General features: G+C 40.8%; 2 protein-coding genes across 3 annotated transcripts; one reads left to right on the top strand and one right to left on the bottom strand.

Annotated features, from left to right (window-relative positions):
• Positions 1-54: 54 nt before the first annotated feature.
• On the bottom strand, positions 55-10070 carry rnf8 (ring finger protein 8, E3 ubiquitin protein ligase). Its single transcript, XM_089022484.1, has 11 exons — positions 9685-10070; positions 9420-9548; positions 8852-9300; positions 8572-8770; positions 5590-5646; positions 5406-5495; positions 4419-4526; positions 4115-4326; positions 2765-2925; positions 954-1082; positions 55-250 (listed from the first exon to the last, which is right to left on the bottom strand). The coding sequence occupies exons 1-11, from the start codon at positions 9805-9807 to the stop codon at positions 213-215; spliced, it is 1695 nt and encodes a 564-aa protein (XP_088878610.1). The 5' UTR covers positions 9808-10070; the 3' UTR covers positions 55-212.
• Positions 10071-10304: 234 nt separating this feature from the next.
• aida (axin interactor, dorsalization associated) lies at positions 10305-17366 on the top strand. Of its 2 annotated transcripts, XM_089022489.1 has the most exons (11): positions 10305-10640; positions 11126-11192; positions 11270-11323; positions 12450-12504; positions 12594-12657; positions 12723-12823; positions 12961-12969; positions 13937-14059; positions 14171-14293; positions 15668-15785; positions 16886-17366. In XM_089022489.1, exons 1-11 carry the CDS (start codon positions 10534-10536, stop codon positions 16983-16985), a joined length of 921 nt encoding a protein of 306 aa, XP_088878615.1. In that variant the 5' UTR covers positions 10305-10533; the 3' UTR covers positions 16986-17366. The 2 variants fall into 2 exon arrangements, with proteins under 2 accessions (XP_088878615.1, XP_088878616.1); XM_089022490.1 differs by lacking the exon at positions 12961-12969 and having other exon boundaries at positions 10306-10640.
• The last annotated feature ends 423 nt before the right edge of the window (positions 17367-17789 follow it).

Here is a 17789-nt window from a genome sequence, read left to right as displayed (position 1 = left end):
AAAAACTAAGTCATGCCATCAATTTGGCCAAGAAATGGACAAAGGCCCAGTCAATTGAAGAGAAAAAAAAACACGGACATGTTTTTATTGTTTTAGTTGTAAAACATTTTTTTTTCTGAACTCGCATTGCAGAAATGAGAGAAATGACTGTTACGAAACAAAAATCGGAATAAGTCCAGTTGTAGGCCTCCACACGTCTGAGGTTGTTGCTATTAATCGCTGTTCTCATCACGATAGATGATTCTCAAATCTGTGAAGCATACCAGAAAAACAAAAAATGTTCATTTCAGTGAAGGTTCTAAGACTAGGAGGATGATGTAATACAGGTTACAAAATGTGATAAATTCATGTGTGTCGTACAACAACAAAGTGCAGGGATGCATTGGGGAAATTAAAAAAGGGGGCCAGTTGGGTCTGAAAAGGAAGACAAATTCTAAAATAGAGGGGCCCAGATTTAACTAGATTGCCTAAAGATGCGTACCCATGAACATTTCAGTTGTGGCTTTGATTAAAAAGCTGTTTATTTCAAATTACAACCACACATCATTCAGTTTATGGAAGACCATTCGCCAGAGTTACAGCTATTTCTGTTAATTTTTAGTCCTTTTATGGCTTTCCCAAGATGTGTTCCAAATGTCCACCATTTTGTTGCAAGCAAACCTGTACTCGTCTGACAAAGTTGTCAATCACTTTGACACACTCCTCTTTCAGGAGGGTGACCCAAAAAGATGTGTCCCACTCCCTCCCTCAAACTGATTGACAACTTTATCAGACGAGTACAGGTTTGCCTCCAATCGTTTCTGCACTAAAGGCATTCGATTTGGGGGGGTGGGGGTTCTCTACTCATTCCTGTCAACTCACCTTCACCATAAGCGCATCCGGAAAAGTGTCACTGGATTTTGAGATTGATACATGACATTAAAAAAAATCTAAGTCTTCACCGTTTCACTCACTATAATGGGAACTGCGGTGAAGCGGGAAGGAGTTTCCTGTTTCATGGGAAGAACTGCTATCGCTTTCGCTTTCACTACTGCTACTTCTGCTGCTGTGGGTGGTCTCCTCATCTTGGATATCCGACTCATCTGCAAAATGGAAAAAGAATGACATGAAAAATGCCACCGTTTTGCAAATACAGTGATACCTCAGTTTACGAACCCCTTGGCTTACGAACTTTTCAGTTTACGATCGTTAAATTTATGAAAATTTCACCTTGGCATACAAACTGTACCTTGGCATACGACGTTTTTTCGGACACGGAGCTGCCTCAATGAGTGATGTGTCGTTCGCGAACGGGCCCGTTCGAACAACAAAATGGCAGCAGACCGTTTTTGTCCTCTATTCCCTGCCCCCAGTCTTCGGTTAAAGCCACGTGATTGGTCAAGAACGCAGCAGTGAGGGGGAGGGGGGGGTTTAAACATTAAAGAGACAGGCAGACGACAGTGAGAGAGTTACAACTTTGATAGTTCAAAGGTAGAGTGTAAACTGCAAGGTTAAAATATCCCCTAAATCAAACAGAACACAATTGATGAGGAACTAGATAAAAATATCACAGAGAAAGCACCTACAAGGGATCATTCCTCAAGATGGTGAAAGAAGGTTATGTTCCTCATCAAGTGTTTAATGCTGAGGAAACCAGCCACTCCATTCCATCAAGCCATCAACGACCACCACAAAGGTAAATAAAACAACTTTATTATAAAATACAATTTATTTCTTTAATTATAATACCAGAGCACATTTATTTTACATAAAATAAGGTATATTTTGGATAGTTTTAAAGGACAACCGACGTCTCCGGACAAGTTGTGTCCATACTTTGTAAAATGGCTTCAAATGACTTCTACTGAGCGTATTTTAATAAGATTCCACCGCATATAGCTATATTTTACGTTTTAAGACTCGTGCTGAATATTCAGGAAGTCTTGTTTTTGAGTTGGTGATGAGTCCGTACGTGACGTCACGAAAGGAACGCCCCTGACCGCCTGACCGAAAAAGACGCATTGTAGCGGTCCTTCCATCATGTCAATGTATTTTGCTGTACTTGTTTGGTCTGGGGACCTCGTGTTGCACCCAAAAGCCGCCAGAAGAGGGCGGCCAAGCTCCATATAAGGAATTTATCAGCCTGTGGAAACGGAGGTGGCCACAGGAGGGCGTCATTTTGTGCCTCTTTTTCGTTGAGACATCTCCCCTCAATGTTGCCTCGTAATAGCACGGAATAAATTCTTTAATCGATTGCAAACATGTATGCTTTCCTCTTCAGAACTATTTGAATCATATTCATAACTGGATGTGGTACAAGAAAGCATATTCTTCGAATCTGACGGCATTGTTTTGATTCTGCAGCAATGCAAGACGTCTTGGCGTGACGTCACGAACTGGGGGCGGGACTTTCTGAAAATGCCCAATTCACAGCTGAATTTTTTGCAGATTTTGGACACTAAGTCATTTTTATTGGTGTTTTGCATTTGAATAAAAATATCATACTGCGTGTTTTGGGTATTTTAGATGCTATAAAACATTTTTCTGATGTCAGTTAAGAAACAAAAAAAAGTGACGTCGGTTGTCCTTTAAGGCTTAGAAAATTGGAAAGTAGAAAATTGTTTTATGGGGACCTGGGAATGGATTATTCTCATTTTAATGGTTTCCTATGGGAAATTAATTTTTGGGATACACACTTTTCGCCTTACACACTGTCTGGGAACCAATTAAGTTCGTAAGCGAAGGTATCACTGTGACAACGTTGCTAACAAAACTTTAAACTCACTATGAGAGGAAATGCTGTGATGAGGACTGGGGATCCAATCGCGTCTGTGGCGGCTGTCTGTCGAGGTGCCGCCATCGCTCATACTTGGGCTGCTGCTACTGCTGCTGTTGCTCACCTCATCTTGGGTCACAATCACACGTGCAGGGCTAGCCGCTGGTGAACTAGAGGGAAAAGAAAAAAAATGCTCATGAAAGTATCAGGATCTGGGGAACATTCACATATTGACATTGATAGGATGAAATGACTGTATTTTCTGGAATATAAAGTACACCTTGCACGAATGACACATTTAAAAACATTTTCCATACATAAGGTGCACTGCATTATAAGGGGCACCTTCAATGAAAGACATTTTAAAATATTTTCCATAGAGAAGGCGCACCGGATTATGAGGGGCATGATCAGCTTTTGAAGAAAATCTTTTCTTTTCTGTGCGCCTTATAGTGCAGAAAATACGGTACATTTCAAAATAAAACAAAAAAAAGCCTTTTTTTTAATCCACCAAGTCCACAACCAACGTGCTGGGCTATGCTAAAAGTCATCCATTTTGTCTCCCGACACTAAATTACCCCTGAACTTATTTTTGGGTTGAAAATACCATCGTAGTCAAGCGCACAATGGTTCATCCCCCCCACCCAAAAAAACAAAAAAAAAAAAACAGCGTATTTTGAATTACTGTCAGTATTTATCACTAGCTATCTGGGTGGCTACCTAGCTTGCTATCTATTTGCTGTTTATTATCCAGCTATCTGGCTGGCTATTTGCTATTAGCTATCTATCTAGCTAGCTAGTTATGTTAAATATCACGCTAGCTATCTATTAGCTATCTAGCTAGCTTTCGATCTATTTGAGTTATTCCGGGTTGATTGAAAGCTGGCGCGTGTGGCTGCCGCTGCTCACCCACAAAAAAACTTATCCTGTGACTGTAAAGTGACCTTGAGAGTTTTGAAAGGTGCTTATGAATGAAATGGATTATTATTATTATTATTATTATTATTATTATCTGGCTAGCTATCTAATAGCTGGATATTTGTTAGCTTGCAACCTAGATGCCTATCTATTAGCTAGCTATCTATTAGGTAGCTAGCTATTAGCTAGATACCTATTAGCTATGTACTAGCCGGTTAGCTAGCTTTCTATCTATTTGAGTTACTTTCGAGTTTAGTGAACGCTGGCACGTGTGGCAGCTGCTGCTCACCCACAGAAAAACGTATCCTGTGACTGTAAACTGACCTTGAGAGTTTTGAAAGGCGCTGAGAAATTAAATGAAATGTATTATCATTATTATCATTATTATAAAACGCTCATGTAGAGGTTTAGGGGACTCCGTCTTGGATTGATTTAACGCACATCTCTTCTTTGCGCTCAGAGATGAGCGTCTGCCGTCTGGCCTTCATATCCAAACTGAGGTTCTCCACCATGCTGTCGATGAAGTTGTCCAGTGCAAGACAACGCGTCTGTGACTTGATGGCCTGTCGGCAGATGGGGCACTCCTCTTTCTTTTTGCGCCACTGGGTGATGCAACGGCAACAGAAGCTATGAGCACAGTTCAGAATGACGGTCTGGAGATACCAAAGAAGAGAAAAAAAGTGTCTTTTCGGTTTGGGGTATTCGAGACGCGAGTCAAACATTAGCAGATTGGACTGGCTGGCACCTCAATAAAGAGCTCGGAGCAGATAACGCACTGGAGCTCCGTTTCCAGGACCTCACTCACTTGGGTGACGACTTCCTCCTTCTGGGCTCTCGCCTTTTTCTTCTCCTCCTGGGAACAGAAATACAGTGATACCTTGGCTTACGAACTTAATTGGTTTCCAGTCAGAATGTGTAAGGCGAAAAGTGTGCATGCCAAAAATTAATTTCCCATAGGAAACCATTAAAATGAGAATAATTCGTTCCCAGGTCCTCATAAAACACAATTTTCTACTTTCTAATTTTCTAAGCCTTAAAACTACACAAAGTATACCTTATTTTATGTATAATAAATGTGCTATGGTATTATAACGAAAGAAATAAACTGTACTATATAATAAAAGTCATTTTATTTACCTTTGTGATGGTCATTGATGGCTCGATGGAATGGAGTGGCCTGTTTCCTCAGCATTAAACACTTGATGTGGAACATAACCTTTTTCTTTCACCATTTAGAGGAATGATCGCTTGTAGGTGATTTCCTTGTGATAATTTTATGTAGGACCTCATTAATTGTGTTCTGTTTAGCTGGGTCAATAGCTTTTTGCATCAAGTGTAGAGATGGCTTGTGCAGGTTATTTGTGGAGCCTGATTGATGGGATATTTTAAAAACTCTCTCACTGTCGTCTGCCTGTCTCTTTAAGGTTTAAACCTCCTCCCCTCACTGCTGCGTACTTGACCAATCACGTGGCTTTAACCGAAGACTGGGGGCGAGGAATAGAGAACAATAACAGTCGGCTGCCATTTTGTTGTTAGAAGAGCGGGCTCGTTCGCGAACGACACATCACTAATTGAGGCAGCTCCGTGTACGAAAAAAGTTCATATGCCAAGTTAAATTTTTTCATAAATATAACGTCCATAAACCGAAAAGTTCTTAAATCGAGGTATCACTGTAGTATGAAGGCCAGATAAAACGTGGCGCCCGAACGAGGTTCCCAGTGTCGCAACCCACCTTGGTCACTTCAAGCTCTTTGTTTTTGGCCAACAGAATCTCCTCGAACTTTGTCAGAGAAACTGAAAGTTCGTCCATGACTTTTCTCTGCTAATGAGCGTTGAGAACAAATTGAGCAATGAGAAAAAGAAAAAAAAATGGACATGTAATGCATTTCTCATTTGCGTATCATGTGTGATTTTACCTCTTGCAAGGCATCTTCTAACTGTTGTTCCATCAGCTCCCTTTGCTGCTGTGTTTTCTAAGCATTTGAATCCAGAAGAGGGAATAAAGCAACTGGTTCAATATTAATAATAATAATACATTTCATTTTAAGCGCCTTTCAAAGCTCTCAAGGACACTTTACAGTCACAGACAAGCGTAGGTACAATAATACATAAAATACAATCCAATCACAAATAGAATACAATAAATAAAATACAGTTATCAATAGAAACAAGAGAAACATCTACACAGAATATGTGATTTTAAATATGTGGGTTTTGAGATGGGAAGAGAATCAATGTTACGAATGCTGGGAGGAAGTGAGTTACAGAGTATGGGGGAAGAGCAGCTGAAAGCCCCGTGCCCCATCGTGCCTAGACGGGCAGGGCAGGAGATACACAGGTGGAAATATTGGTTGCCATCTCAATTTCTGCATGGCTGACAATACGTCTTTTTCTCTTCACTCATTCACTGCCATTCACAAATGTATTTGGGAATTGAAAATATAACGTAGAGCGTCATTCTCATATTTGTTTGGGTTGTTTTGTCATGCTTGGGTGCCAATAAAGCGCTGGCCATGGCCTCTTGCAATGTTTTTTTTTTTTAATCCACAAGGGGGTAGCATTTCCCTTTTTTCCATGTTAGCGCTTCGTTCCAGCTTCAGCTGTTGTTAAAGCGCTATATAAACCAATATGTATGTATTGCGTTGTATATTGGACACCCACCCTCATTTCAAGCTCATATAACTCCAGACTCATATCATTTAGGAATTAACTTTCGTTTGATGAAAGAATAGATTCGTTTCTAACGCTACACTGAATGTTTAAAAGGTCCTGAAGCTCATTTCAGTATTTGAAACTGGAGAATAAAAAAAATATTCTTCAATTCCACAAACGGTCATTTTAGTATGTCACACTTTCTTTCTTGCAAGAACCTAAATGGAACAAGTACGTTAGTGTGACATTTGTTAGCTTGTGAGCGGGTTAGGCCAAAACGGACAGCTATGATCTGGATTCAAACAACGTTTGATGCCTACGTGCGTGTTGCCAAAATATGAATACATCGAACATGTATCGGGAAGCTGCAAGCAGATATGGGCAGGTTGCGGTAACAAAAAGCGGTACCAGTACGTAGATTAGATTTGGTAAAAAAAGGCTACTGTTTTGTACAGAAGAGGATTAGGCCACTGAAGAAAAAAAATAAGGTTAACAAGATTTTGTCTTTATTCTCAGAATTCTGACTTTAAAGTGAGAATTCTGACTTTATTCTCAGAATTCTGATTTTAAAGTGAGCTGAAAATAAAGTCAGACTTGTTGTGACACTAACAACTTCTGCATGAATGTGCTACTTGCTACGTTTGCTTAAAGGACAACCAACGTCACTTTTTTGTTTCCTAACTGACATCAGAAAAACATTTTATAGCATCTAAAATACCCAAAACACGCAGTACGATATTTTTATTCAAATGCAAAACACTAATAAAAATGAAGTGTCCAAAATCTGCAAAAAATTGGGCTGCGAATTAGGCATTTTCAGAAATTCCCGCCCCCAGTTCGTGACGTCACGCCAAGACGTCTTGCATTGCTGGAGAATCAAAACAATGGCTTCAGATTCGGTGAATATGCTTTCTTGTTACACATCCAGTTATGAATATGATTCAAATTGTTCTGAAGAGGAAAGCATACATGTTTGCAATCGATTAAAGAATTTATTCCGTGCCATTTTGAGGCAACATTAGGGCAACAATGGATCACCAGAAAAGAGGCACAAAATGGCGACCTCCAGTGGCCACCTCCGCTTCCACAGGCTGATAAATTCCTTATATGGAGCTTGGACGTCCTCTTCTGGTGCAACACGAGGTTTTCAGACCTGCTATAATGTGTCCTTTTTTTCGGTCATGGGCGTTCCTTCAGTGACATCACATACGGACTCGTCAGCAACTCAAAAACAAGACTCCAGGAATATTCAGCACGAGTCTCAAAACGTAAAATATAGCTATATGTGGTGGAATCTTTGTAAAATATGCTCAGTAGAAGTCATTTGAAGCCATTTTAGAAATTATGGACACAACTTGTCGGTTGTCCTTTAATAAAAGTCTGACTAGCTGTGCCAGCGACTGCGCATCCTTTATCACGCCGACGGGCATTACAGTATTATTACAACTCGGAACTTTGTGTTATTTACTTACTGTCGGTTGGCAAACAACAGACGCTTATTTTGTACACGAAATTACCAATTGGATCGCAACAACTTGATTAGATCGATTTAATCGATCAATCTGTCAAAGTAAAACCGAAACGTGTGTTAACCGCTTTATGTCAAAGAGGGTACAGCAAGTGCTAAAGAATGAATGACTCTGTGTCTTTGTTTTTTTTACTTCAAGATGGCGCCGTGAGAGTGGCCGCCTTTCTAGCAGCTCCTGTATTTTGTTTTTCTACTTTTACCTTTCAGAACTCTGCTGCTGTGCTACGCACACAAAAAAAACTTCTTATCCCGTGACTGTAAATTGTCCTTGAGTTTTGATCTGCGCTTAGAAATAAAATATATTATTATTAAAAAAGTAGACTTTTTACATAAACGTTCAATACAGGGTTAGAAACCTTCGATTCTCTTCTTTTATGGGGAAAAAAAAGAGTTAATTTCAAAATTATATGGGTCTGGAGTTATATGAGCTTGAAATGAGGGTGGCTGTCCTAAATACAATGCAATACATACAGTATTGGCTTATATAGTGCTTTAACAACAGCTGAAGCTAGAACATTGCCAGAGGCCATGAGCAGCGCTTTATCGGCACCCAAAGAAGAAAAAAAAACAGAAGAAATTCAGGAATGGTGCTCCACTTCATATTTTCTATTCCCAAATAAATTTGGGAATGGCAATGAACAAGTTAATCTCAACCAAACAAATCAATAATCAGGTCATGCTGTAACAAAATGGTGACTTGCTTTGAGCAGGTTCTCACCTCCTGTTGCCTTTTAGTTTGACTGAAGGACCTCTCAAACATCTCCAATTTCTGCATCTTGCTTCGTAGGGTCTTCAGCTGCCCCTGCAGCTGGTTGATCTGCTCCTCCCTGTCCGATTGGGGTTCACCTTCCAGCGAGGTGACCTGCCTCTGCATGTTGTCCACCTCCTCCCTGAGCATCAAAATGTTTTGGCTGTACCTGAAAGGAGGCAAGCACAAAATTAGACTGTGATATTTATTGCAACGGAGCGTGTGTGTCACTTTTGTGAACGACACATACATGCGCAAGTTGTCCAGGTCGCAGGGGACATCCAAGCCAACGCAACTCCGGTTTGCCTCTTCCACATATTGCTTGGGAGTGGCCTCCTCCAGCTGAGAGGAACTGCGCCGCTGGTGGCGCCTGGTTGGTGGTAGGGGGCCTGGCTGTGCCAACGACTTGTCCGGATATGAGCAACGGTACAATTTGGCCTTTGAGGTTGATGGCTCTACTTCTTCTTCGGTGAGCTTCCTCTTGGATTTCTTTGGTGCGTTCGCTGTTTTTGCGGGCTCTTTCTGTGTGCTTGCCAAGTGGTGCTGAATTTCTTTGAGTGGCCGCTGCACAAGGATATAGTCAAACTCTGCTTTGGACCCCATGACAGGAACACCGAGATGTATAGAATCGCCGAGCTGAAGCAGGTGGGCTTCTTGGGTGGGTATCCGGATCCCATTCACCCACACACCATTCAGACTCTGACAGTGATCACAAAATGAAAGAAACCTACATCATGTGTGCGATTCCATGTTCCATGTTGTACATTGCTATACGCAAATGGGATTCTAAAAGACACCACAGCCCGACGACTGCGTACCTGCTTGTCTGTCACTGTCCAGTGGCCATCTTCTCTTTGAGAAAATGTGCAGTGCAGCCTTGAAATCATTAAAGGGTAACTTGAAGACAAAAGTTGGTAGGTCACGTCAAAACCACGACCAACAGAGACCTGAACACAAGAATGGATCCAGTCAGTGCAACGGTCTTTTTTGCGCGTCAGTCTTAGTGGTTATATACTAACTCTGGTGCATTAACAATAGGTTATTTTGATTAGCTAGCTAACGAAGCTAGCAAAGCGTTCGTACCTCTGTGTTTTCAACCAAGCGAAGCCAGTCGGAATTCCTTCCGACTCTCATCAAACAAACAATATCAGAGTCCAAAATATCAACCTCATCAGCCGCAGAAGAGTCCATTGTGACTTTATCCATCTTAATCCCATGTCATGTTGCTTACTTGTAGCATGACGTGCTAATGATGTCACAGCTGCGTAGAGTTACGATAACAATATGGGAAATGGTCTGGGGTATTTTCAAAATAAAAGCACATTCAGACGATGTGCGAGAAAATAGATACATATTACAAGGTCTCCGTGTAGGAGGTTACTATGCTACTAACTACAAAAGAAACTTTGTCAACCTTTATGGTCAGTATACGTCGCAGCAGTTGTATCCAGGCATCTCACCTGCTGGGTGAGATGCTTGGTCCTAGTGCCCCCCGCACCTATGCAATATTTCCACAAATCGTGCACCTAGCAAGTTTCCTCCTATACTTCAAGTGTATCTTTGGCCTGAATTGTGTGAAGTGAATTTTGTACGAACGATTCTTCCTGTTTATCGACAGAGCGTCTACACCAGGCACTCATCTGACAACCGCGTGTTTAAAATCGCGCTATCCTAGCAGGAGGCGGGACTTCCGGTAGATTCTCCTCCTCACGGATGGGACTCCAGGGTGCGCACAGATCCGACAGAAAGGGTTTGGTCCGTTCCGGTTATGGGTAGGGTGTCAGTGATCGCCGAGTGAGTCAGCGTGGCCCCAAACTGCGGCAGAGAGCCCCGCGGTGAAGGAGGCTCAAGACCCGAAGAAGTCCCCCGTAGATTAAACTTGTTCTCGGCTATGCTGCCCTGAATCGGCCGCCGGTATCCGCCCTACCAAACATGTCTGATGTCAACAAGACACTGCAGAAATGGCACGCCAGTTTCAGAAAAGGCACGGACTTTGACTCGTGGGGACAATTAGTGGAAGCTATAGACGAGTACCAAATGTAAGTATGCGTCCTGGCTCTAACGTGCATGCATACAGCCTTCCATCGGTTGGGGGCGGGGGGGCTCTCTCAAGTTCGCTCCCGAGCTGCCATTCAGTCCATTATAGTGAATCTTCCGCACACGCGACGAGATGTGGCATTTGTTGCGTGCGCGCGAGTATCTGACTCTCTTCCTTCATCGGCGTGCATGTGTTGCTATGTGCAGAACAATATTCCTCAGAGTATTGAGAAATATCAGCCAGCCACACCCTCTCATTGTTATGGGTGGGTTTCCTGTGGTCTGAGAGGAAATACTTGACAATAAAAAAGATCCATCCCTTAGGAAAACCAAAGTAAATCCTGATCATTTTCCCGCCAGCGAAGTAAGCGTAAAATTACAATACTGTAAAATTTCAGATTAGGACGCATTGATCGATGAACACCAGGGGGTGGAAATGTGCATCGAACGTTGAGTTTATTTTATTTGCTTCTTATTTAATCTCCAGTCTTGCAAGGCAACTGCAAAAAGAAGTGCAGTCATCAAACTCATCAGACTTCACAGAAGACCAGAAGGTAGACGTTTTTCGTGTGTTGTGTAAACACGGATAATGTCGTTATCAGAGACTTCATGTTTTTTGTTTGCATTTCAGAATATTTTAGGCAAGATTGCAACATGCCTAGAGATGAGGAGTATCAGTTTGCAGGTTAGTGTGTAACCCCAAAGGCCATATTCTGAAACGGAATACATTTTAATAGTACTGTAATGCAGATTTTGGTCCACATTGCTTTCAAACTACAGTGATACATCAGTTTACAAACTTAATTGGTTCGCATAAAGCGTGTGTAGGGCGAAAAGTTCATCTGTCAAACATTTATTTCCCATATGAAATCATTAAAAAAGAAGAATCTGTTCCCACGTCCCCATAAAACATCATTTTCGACTAAATAAGACTGAAAACTACACAAAATATACCTTGCTTTATGTATAATAAATGTGCTATTATATTGTAATTAAAAAATAAACTGCTACATAATGTCGTTTTATTTACCATTGTGATGATCGTTGATGTAGTTGCCTCTTGATATCCGAGTGAAGTTGCCGTGCTTTCTCGGCGATCATACCCCACTCACACTGTCCCCTGCTAGCTGCTTTTCGTTAATCCAAATCAACAGAAGTTTTTTCTACCTCTTCGATTGCCTGAGACTGTTGCTTAGACAACACAGAAACACCCATAGCCACACGTAGCAATGGTCGACTTAGCATACTGGTACTGGGATGCTAAGTCACACAAACACACACCTCGTTTGTGTTTTTCGATGATCTCCTTATTCTGCTCGACCGTAATTTTTTTGGTTTAACACTCTTTCCTCTTCGGTTTAACACTGGCCTGTGGTGGGGTCTTTTTCGGTTCCGTAACAGCAAAAGTACTCCACTCGATAGTAAACCACATCTGCACTCAAAGGGGGTGGAGGAAAAGTAGTCCGCGAGCCGCTGTTCGACCGTGTGCTTTGGTGTTCATGGGCCGCAAACTAGTCCGCCAGCCACCGTGGAGCTGTGTGGTTTGGTTCGTCCGCCGAAAACTAGTTCGTACGCCAAGATTATATTCTCGCAAATGTAATGTTCGTAAGGCGAAAAGTTCGGGAGCTAAAGCATTCGTAAGCCGAGGTATCACTGTAGTTTAGGTCTGGGCTCTGACTAGGTCCTTCCAAACATTAATCCTCTCATGATTTGATTGATTAGTATGTGTGTTTTGGTTCTTTTAATGCAGTAACATGTGTAACTATGAAGGTACATGAACATTTGAGAGCAGTGACAATTTGTGTACTTAGAGCACGCAGTCAACAGAAGAGTTCAAGTTGGAAGACTTGAAGAAACTGGAAAGTAGTGAGTTGCTGATCGCCATTTGTTTGCAGTTTAGTGACGCTCCTCATCATTTTTTGACTGATGCACACAATATTCCTTTTTGTCCATAGTCATTCAAAATTTATTGACGTACACTAAAGAATTTCCCTTCAATGTCCAACCGGTCCCCCTGAGGTAATAAGCATATTTTGGTATGTTTTGTCAGTAAGCTAGTATTGAATCATGAACATCCTCAATAGAAAAATCCTGGCCCCCGGTGAAGAGGAGAACCTGGAGCTGGAGGAAGAAGATGCTGCCGCAGTCGCTGGCTCGACAGGAACGTTTCCCCCAAGAGCTCCAGGTAATTTTCAAAAAATGAACATGGCGCCCCCTTTTTCTTGCCCGGTTGAGTCACGGTGTTGATGTGCCCCTTTGTGTTTTCCGTTGGTGCTGTGCATGACTTCACCTCTCATTCTTGCTTGCCTCCTTTCTTCCCAGCCTCACAAGGTAGGACGGACTTCATCATTAAAAGTATATTTGTGCTTCTGTTATACGCATGGCTCAGATTCTGGTAGTGAGATCTCCTGGAATTACCACAATGTGAAAAATTGATTTACAGTGATACCTCGGTTTACAAACCCTTTGGCTTACGAACGTTAAATTTAGGAACATTTTACCTTGGCATACGAACTGTTTTCGTACACGGAGCTGCCTCAATGAGTGATGTGACAAAATAGCAGCCGACTGTTTTTGTCTCTATTCTCCGCCCCCAGTCTTCGGTTAAAGCCACGTGATTGGTCAAGAACGCAGCAGTGAGGGGAGGTGGTTTAAACATTAAAGAGACAGGCAGATGACAGTGAGAGTTTCAACTTTGATAGTTCAAAGGCAGAGTGTAGACTGCAAGGTTAAAATATCCCATCAATCAGGCTCCACAAACAACCCACACAAGCCATCTGTACACTTGATGCAAAAAGCTATCAACCCAGATAAACAGAACACAATTGATAAGGAACTAGATAAAATTATCACAGAGAAAGCACCTACAAGGCTACAAGGGATCATTCCTCAAGAGGGTGAAAGAAGAAGGCTACGTTCATCAGGTGTTTAATGCTGATGAAACCGGCCACTCCATTCCATCAAGCCATCAACGACCATCACAAAGGTAAATAAAACAACTTTATTATACAGGACAGTTTATTTCTTTAATTATAATACCATAGCACATTTATTATATATAAAATAAGGTATATTTTGTGTAGTTTAAGGCTTAGAAAATTAGAAAGTAGAAAATTATGTTTTATGGGGACCTAGGAACGGTTTATTCTAATTTTAATGGTTTCCTATGGGAAATTAATTTTTGGGATACACACTTTTCGCTTTACACACTATGTCTGGGAACCAATTAAGTTCATAAGCCAAAGTATCACTGTGTATCGTTTTTTTTTTAAATCTGACATCTTTGTCCCATTTTAAGGTACCTTGTTACCACGGTTACCCTCCGAGCCCGGAATGACGCTGCTGACGATACAAATAGAAAAAATTAGTCTGAAAGATGCCGGGCAATGCATCGACCCGTACATGACCGTTAGCGTTAAAGGTACGAAAATACACGACAGTGCCTCCCTCATTCTTACCAGAGTTGATGTTGATGTTGGTGTTCAGTTGTGCTTGTCTTGGAAAAATTGTGGCACGCCATCTACATGTGTAGATTCAAATGGGGTGGACTTGAACCCAGTGCAGGACACTCCTGTCGCCACCAAGAAGGAAGACCTCTGCATTCACTTTGGGATGGACGTGGAGATCCAAAGGCATCTGGAGAAACTACCTAAAGGTGACAGTAGAGCACAAGTGTGGGGAAAAAAAATCTGGAATTGACCCAAAAAAGGGCCAGACTTTATTGTGAAAAAAAAAATGACTTCCGGTAAATCAAAATAAATTACACCGGAAAATACGGTAATTCTATTTTATTTTCGAATGATGGCTAAGGGTAATTTCTACAAGTACATTTTCTGATTTATAAGGCGTATAAGGTGTATAAGGTCCACCCCCCAATGAATTGTGTATTTATAAACTTTTTCCAGATGTATAAGGCAATGAATGCTGTATTTATAAACATTTTCCATATAGAAGGCACACCGGACTAAAAGGCGCACCTTCAATGAATGAAAAAAGTTTTCCAAATAGTATAATACAAGTAACATCCGAATAACGACCGGGTTTCATTCTGACAAAATGGTCGTAAGTCGAAATCCATTCAAAATGGCCGACGTGACGTTTACACGACAGGATAGTATACAATGTCAATCTGTTGTTTTTAAGCGTTTTCTATTGAATACTACTATATACCAAACTGTTTACAATTCATTTATGAATTTTATAACTATTAGTCTCTTTTTTATCATTTTATATTTCGTATTATCGATTTTTATTACTGTATAACTGTATCTGTAATGTATATAAAACTTTTTACTGTACAGTTCATTTATAAAAGTTATACTTACGTTTAGTGTTGTTTTCATCATTTTATATTTCATATTATTGATTTATAGTTTATTTAGATTCTATATAGTGGGTTAAAGAAAACACATACGTAAAGAATACAGCTGTTGAAAAAAATCGCTCTCCCTGCTAACGGCAAGAAGAGGTCGCCCGACTCACACGCTCGGACTCAGGCGGACGCCGAAGGAAAAAAGCAGTGTACAGTACTACAGGAGATGTTGCCGAGACGGTATTTGCACTGTATAACTACTGTATTGAATGTAGTCACGCAGTGGATTGTTTGCGAGTGTGTGTGACATGCCGGCTGGCCAAAATTGTAGTGCGCGTTGCCGGCTACTTGCGCGTTGCCAGGCATATACTAAAAAAAAAAAAAAAAAAATAAAAAGTCTGGCGGTCGTAAGTACGGGTGGTCGTAAATTGCACCGGTCGTAACTCGGATGTTACCTGTATAGAAAAAAACAAGTTTTCCAAATATTAGGCACACCACATTATATGGTGCTACAGTAGAGGCTGGGGTTACGCACTACTTATTCTACAGGGGGAAATGCAGTTGCTGACAGTAGTTGCGAGACCTGTTGTGGCTCAATATTAGTTTAGGCGCACCTGCGTATAAAGCGCAGGGTCCTCTTTTGAAGAAAATTAAGGCCTTTGGGTGCGCCTTATACACTAGAAAATACGGTAATGATTTATAAACCTTCGTCTGCAGGGGCAGCTATTTTCTTTGAATTCAAGCACTACAAACCCAAGAAGAGGTTTACCAGCACAAAATGTTTTGCCTTTTTGGAAATGGACGAGATCAAGCCTGGACCCATTGTGATTGAGCTGTAAGTTTGTTTTGCATGATGTTCCCTTGTTATTTTTATTTTTTTTACCAAAATGCATGACTGCTAGTTTTGCCCCCTGAAGCCAAACGATTTTTAACATTACAGCTACTTAAAATGAGGCTAAAAACACCATACAAATGTTGATCAATATCAAAGATACACGTGTGAAAAAAATACAAAATGTTCAACTTGTCAATCATGACAATATCATGGTTGCTACTATTTTAAGAAAACAATATATATTTTTTTTAAATCAACCAAACAGTTAATCATCAATCTTGTTTAAAAAGTACAATGAATTGTAAGGCATTGTTCGTCACTTCAAATATGCACATCTACTGTACAGTCCTATGGGTTGCACATTCACCCTTTCTTGACCAAAGTATAATTCTTGGAAATGCTTGGGAGTATTAATAACGAAACGACTAGTTTTCTTTTAGATTTCACACTTTTTGTTGCTTTTTTTCCCGACAGATTCCATTACATGACAATGATTAAACCGATCCAAACTATTGATTCTTGATTCCAGGAATGAGCCGTAGCACGTGAATGCGCAAGCTATTTTTAGAAAACAGCAAAACCCTTCACTAAATCGCCATGGTGGTGTGAGGTTTAATTTCGATCGTGTTTACAACACACTTCTCAGATCGTTACATAGGCTTAGTTATGCTGATGAGGGGATACCAGAGCAAATGGGGCAATCAGGCCAGTCGTCGACCATAATCAGTCAGGAGAATAGAAGTAATCAGTGTAGTCTCAGCAAACAGTCCTCTGCTCCCCCCAACCTTAGAGCAGGGACCTATCAGAAGAAACCTTTTCATCAATACATAGCGATCGTATTGTGGGTATTTACTATTTTGACAATTTTTGACTTGTTTTTACTGGAAACCGTTATTTGCATACATAAAACCATAACCCGGAATGGGATAATGAAAACATACTCATTACGGCAAAACTGGAGGTATGAAAATGTCCTTGATCAATAACTAAACGTCCATCCAGATGGAATGTGACATCTCGTTCGTACACATAAAAAAAAGTCTGCAGACTCAAACCAAACTTCCCTCTCTGGTTCAAACACCGTCATTTTGTTTTTCCAGATACAAGAAGCCCACCGACTTCAAGAGGAAGAAACTTCAACTTCTCACCAAGAAACCACTTTATCTTCACCTACATCAAATGTTGCACAAGGACAGCTAAGATGCCCGCGAGGCATCTGATTACACACAATACACCACAACTAAAATCACCCCCAACACAAACAGGAGTTTGTGTCAATACGAGGTGCTCAACTATCTTTGTTTGCACTGTCGGACCTTGAAACAGACGTGTGCAAAACATGCTGCCAAAAAAGAAAAGTGGATGTTATATGTAGCAAACATTAAACTCGGATGTTTGCTGAATCATTTTCATGTTAGACACGAGCAACAAAATACATGTTTAAATGAGTCCGCAGGGAGACTTTTTTTTGGTGCTGGTTATCATCATTTCAGATTATGTCAGATATGTTCCGTTTTAAAATTGAAAGTAAATACAAGAATAAAAGTGGCATTTGGACATGCATAATTCAACTTTTTTCAACAGCTCTTGAATGAATCTCATTCATACAAATAAGATCTGCCCTATCGTCAAATTGTGTGCACTCCAGTGCCAGGGTTTTTGTCAATTTCACTCAAATTGCAGGACCCACAGAATATTGAGTTTTAGGACTACATCAACATTCAATGAAGGGTAAGAAACCTTAGCTCTCTTCTTTCATCAGACAAAAAGAGTTAATTCCTAAATTATGAGTCTGGAGTTATATGAGCTTGAAATGAGGGCGGCTGTCCGAAATGCAATACAATACATAAATATTAGTTTATATAGCGCTTTAACAACAGCTGAAGCTGGAACAAAGTGCTCACATGGAAAAAGGGGAAATTCTGCCCCCTTGGGTATAAGAAAAAAAAACTGCCAGAGGCCATATCCAGTGCTTTATTGGCACCCAAGCATGAAAAACTAAAC

The sequence above is a fragment of the Hippocampus bargibanti genome, linkage group LG19 (assembly GCF_051943395.1).
Source record: "Hippocampus bargibanti isolate YZ-2025 linkage group LG19, ASM5194339v1, whole genome shotgun sequence".
NCBI lineage: Eukaryota > Metazoa > Chordata > Actinopteri > Syngnathiformes > Syngnathidae > Hippocampus > Hippocampus bargibanti.
Note: the sequence above shows the minus strand (reverse complement) of the source record. Positions and strands in the feature narration are given on the sequence as shown.

What these genes read in the sequence shown, in the direction of transcription:
- rnf8 (XM_089022484.1), bottom strand. Translation starts at nt 9,807, where the DNA reads ATGGATAAAGTCACAATGGACTCTTCTGCGGCTGATGAGGTTGATATT. An exon ending in GCTCCGAGCTCTTTATTGAG is followed by an intron (nt 4,327 to 4,418) that starts GTGCCAGCCAGT and finishes TGGTATCTCCAG; the next exon opens with ACCGTCATTCTGAACTGTGC. An exon ending in TCTGAGCGCAAAGAAGAGAT is followed by an intron (nt 2,926 to 4,114) that starts GTGCGTTAAATC and finishes TTTTCCCTCTAG; the next exon opens with TTCACCAGCGGCTAGCCCTG.
- aida (XM_089022489.1), top strand. Translation starts at nt 10,534, where the DNA reads ATGTCTGATGTCAACAAGACACTGCAGAAATGGCACGCCAGTTTCAGA. An exon ending in GCTATAGACGAGTACCAAAT is followed by an intron (nt 10,641 to 11,125) that starts GTAAGTATGCGT and finishes TTTAATCTCCAG; the next exon opens with TCTTGCAAGGCAACTGCAAA. An exon ending in CATGACCGTTAGCGTTAAAG is followed by an intron (nt 14,060 to 14,170) that starts GTACGAAAATAC and finishes CTACATGTGTAG; the next exon opens with ATTCAAATGGGGTGGACTTG.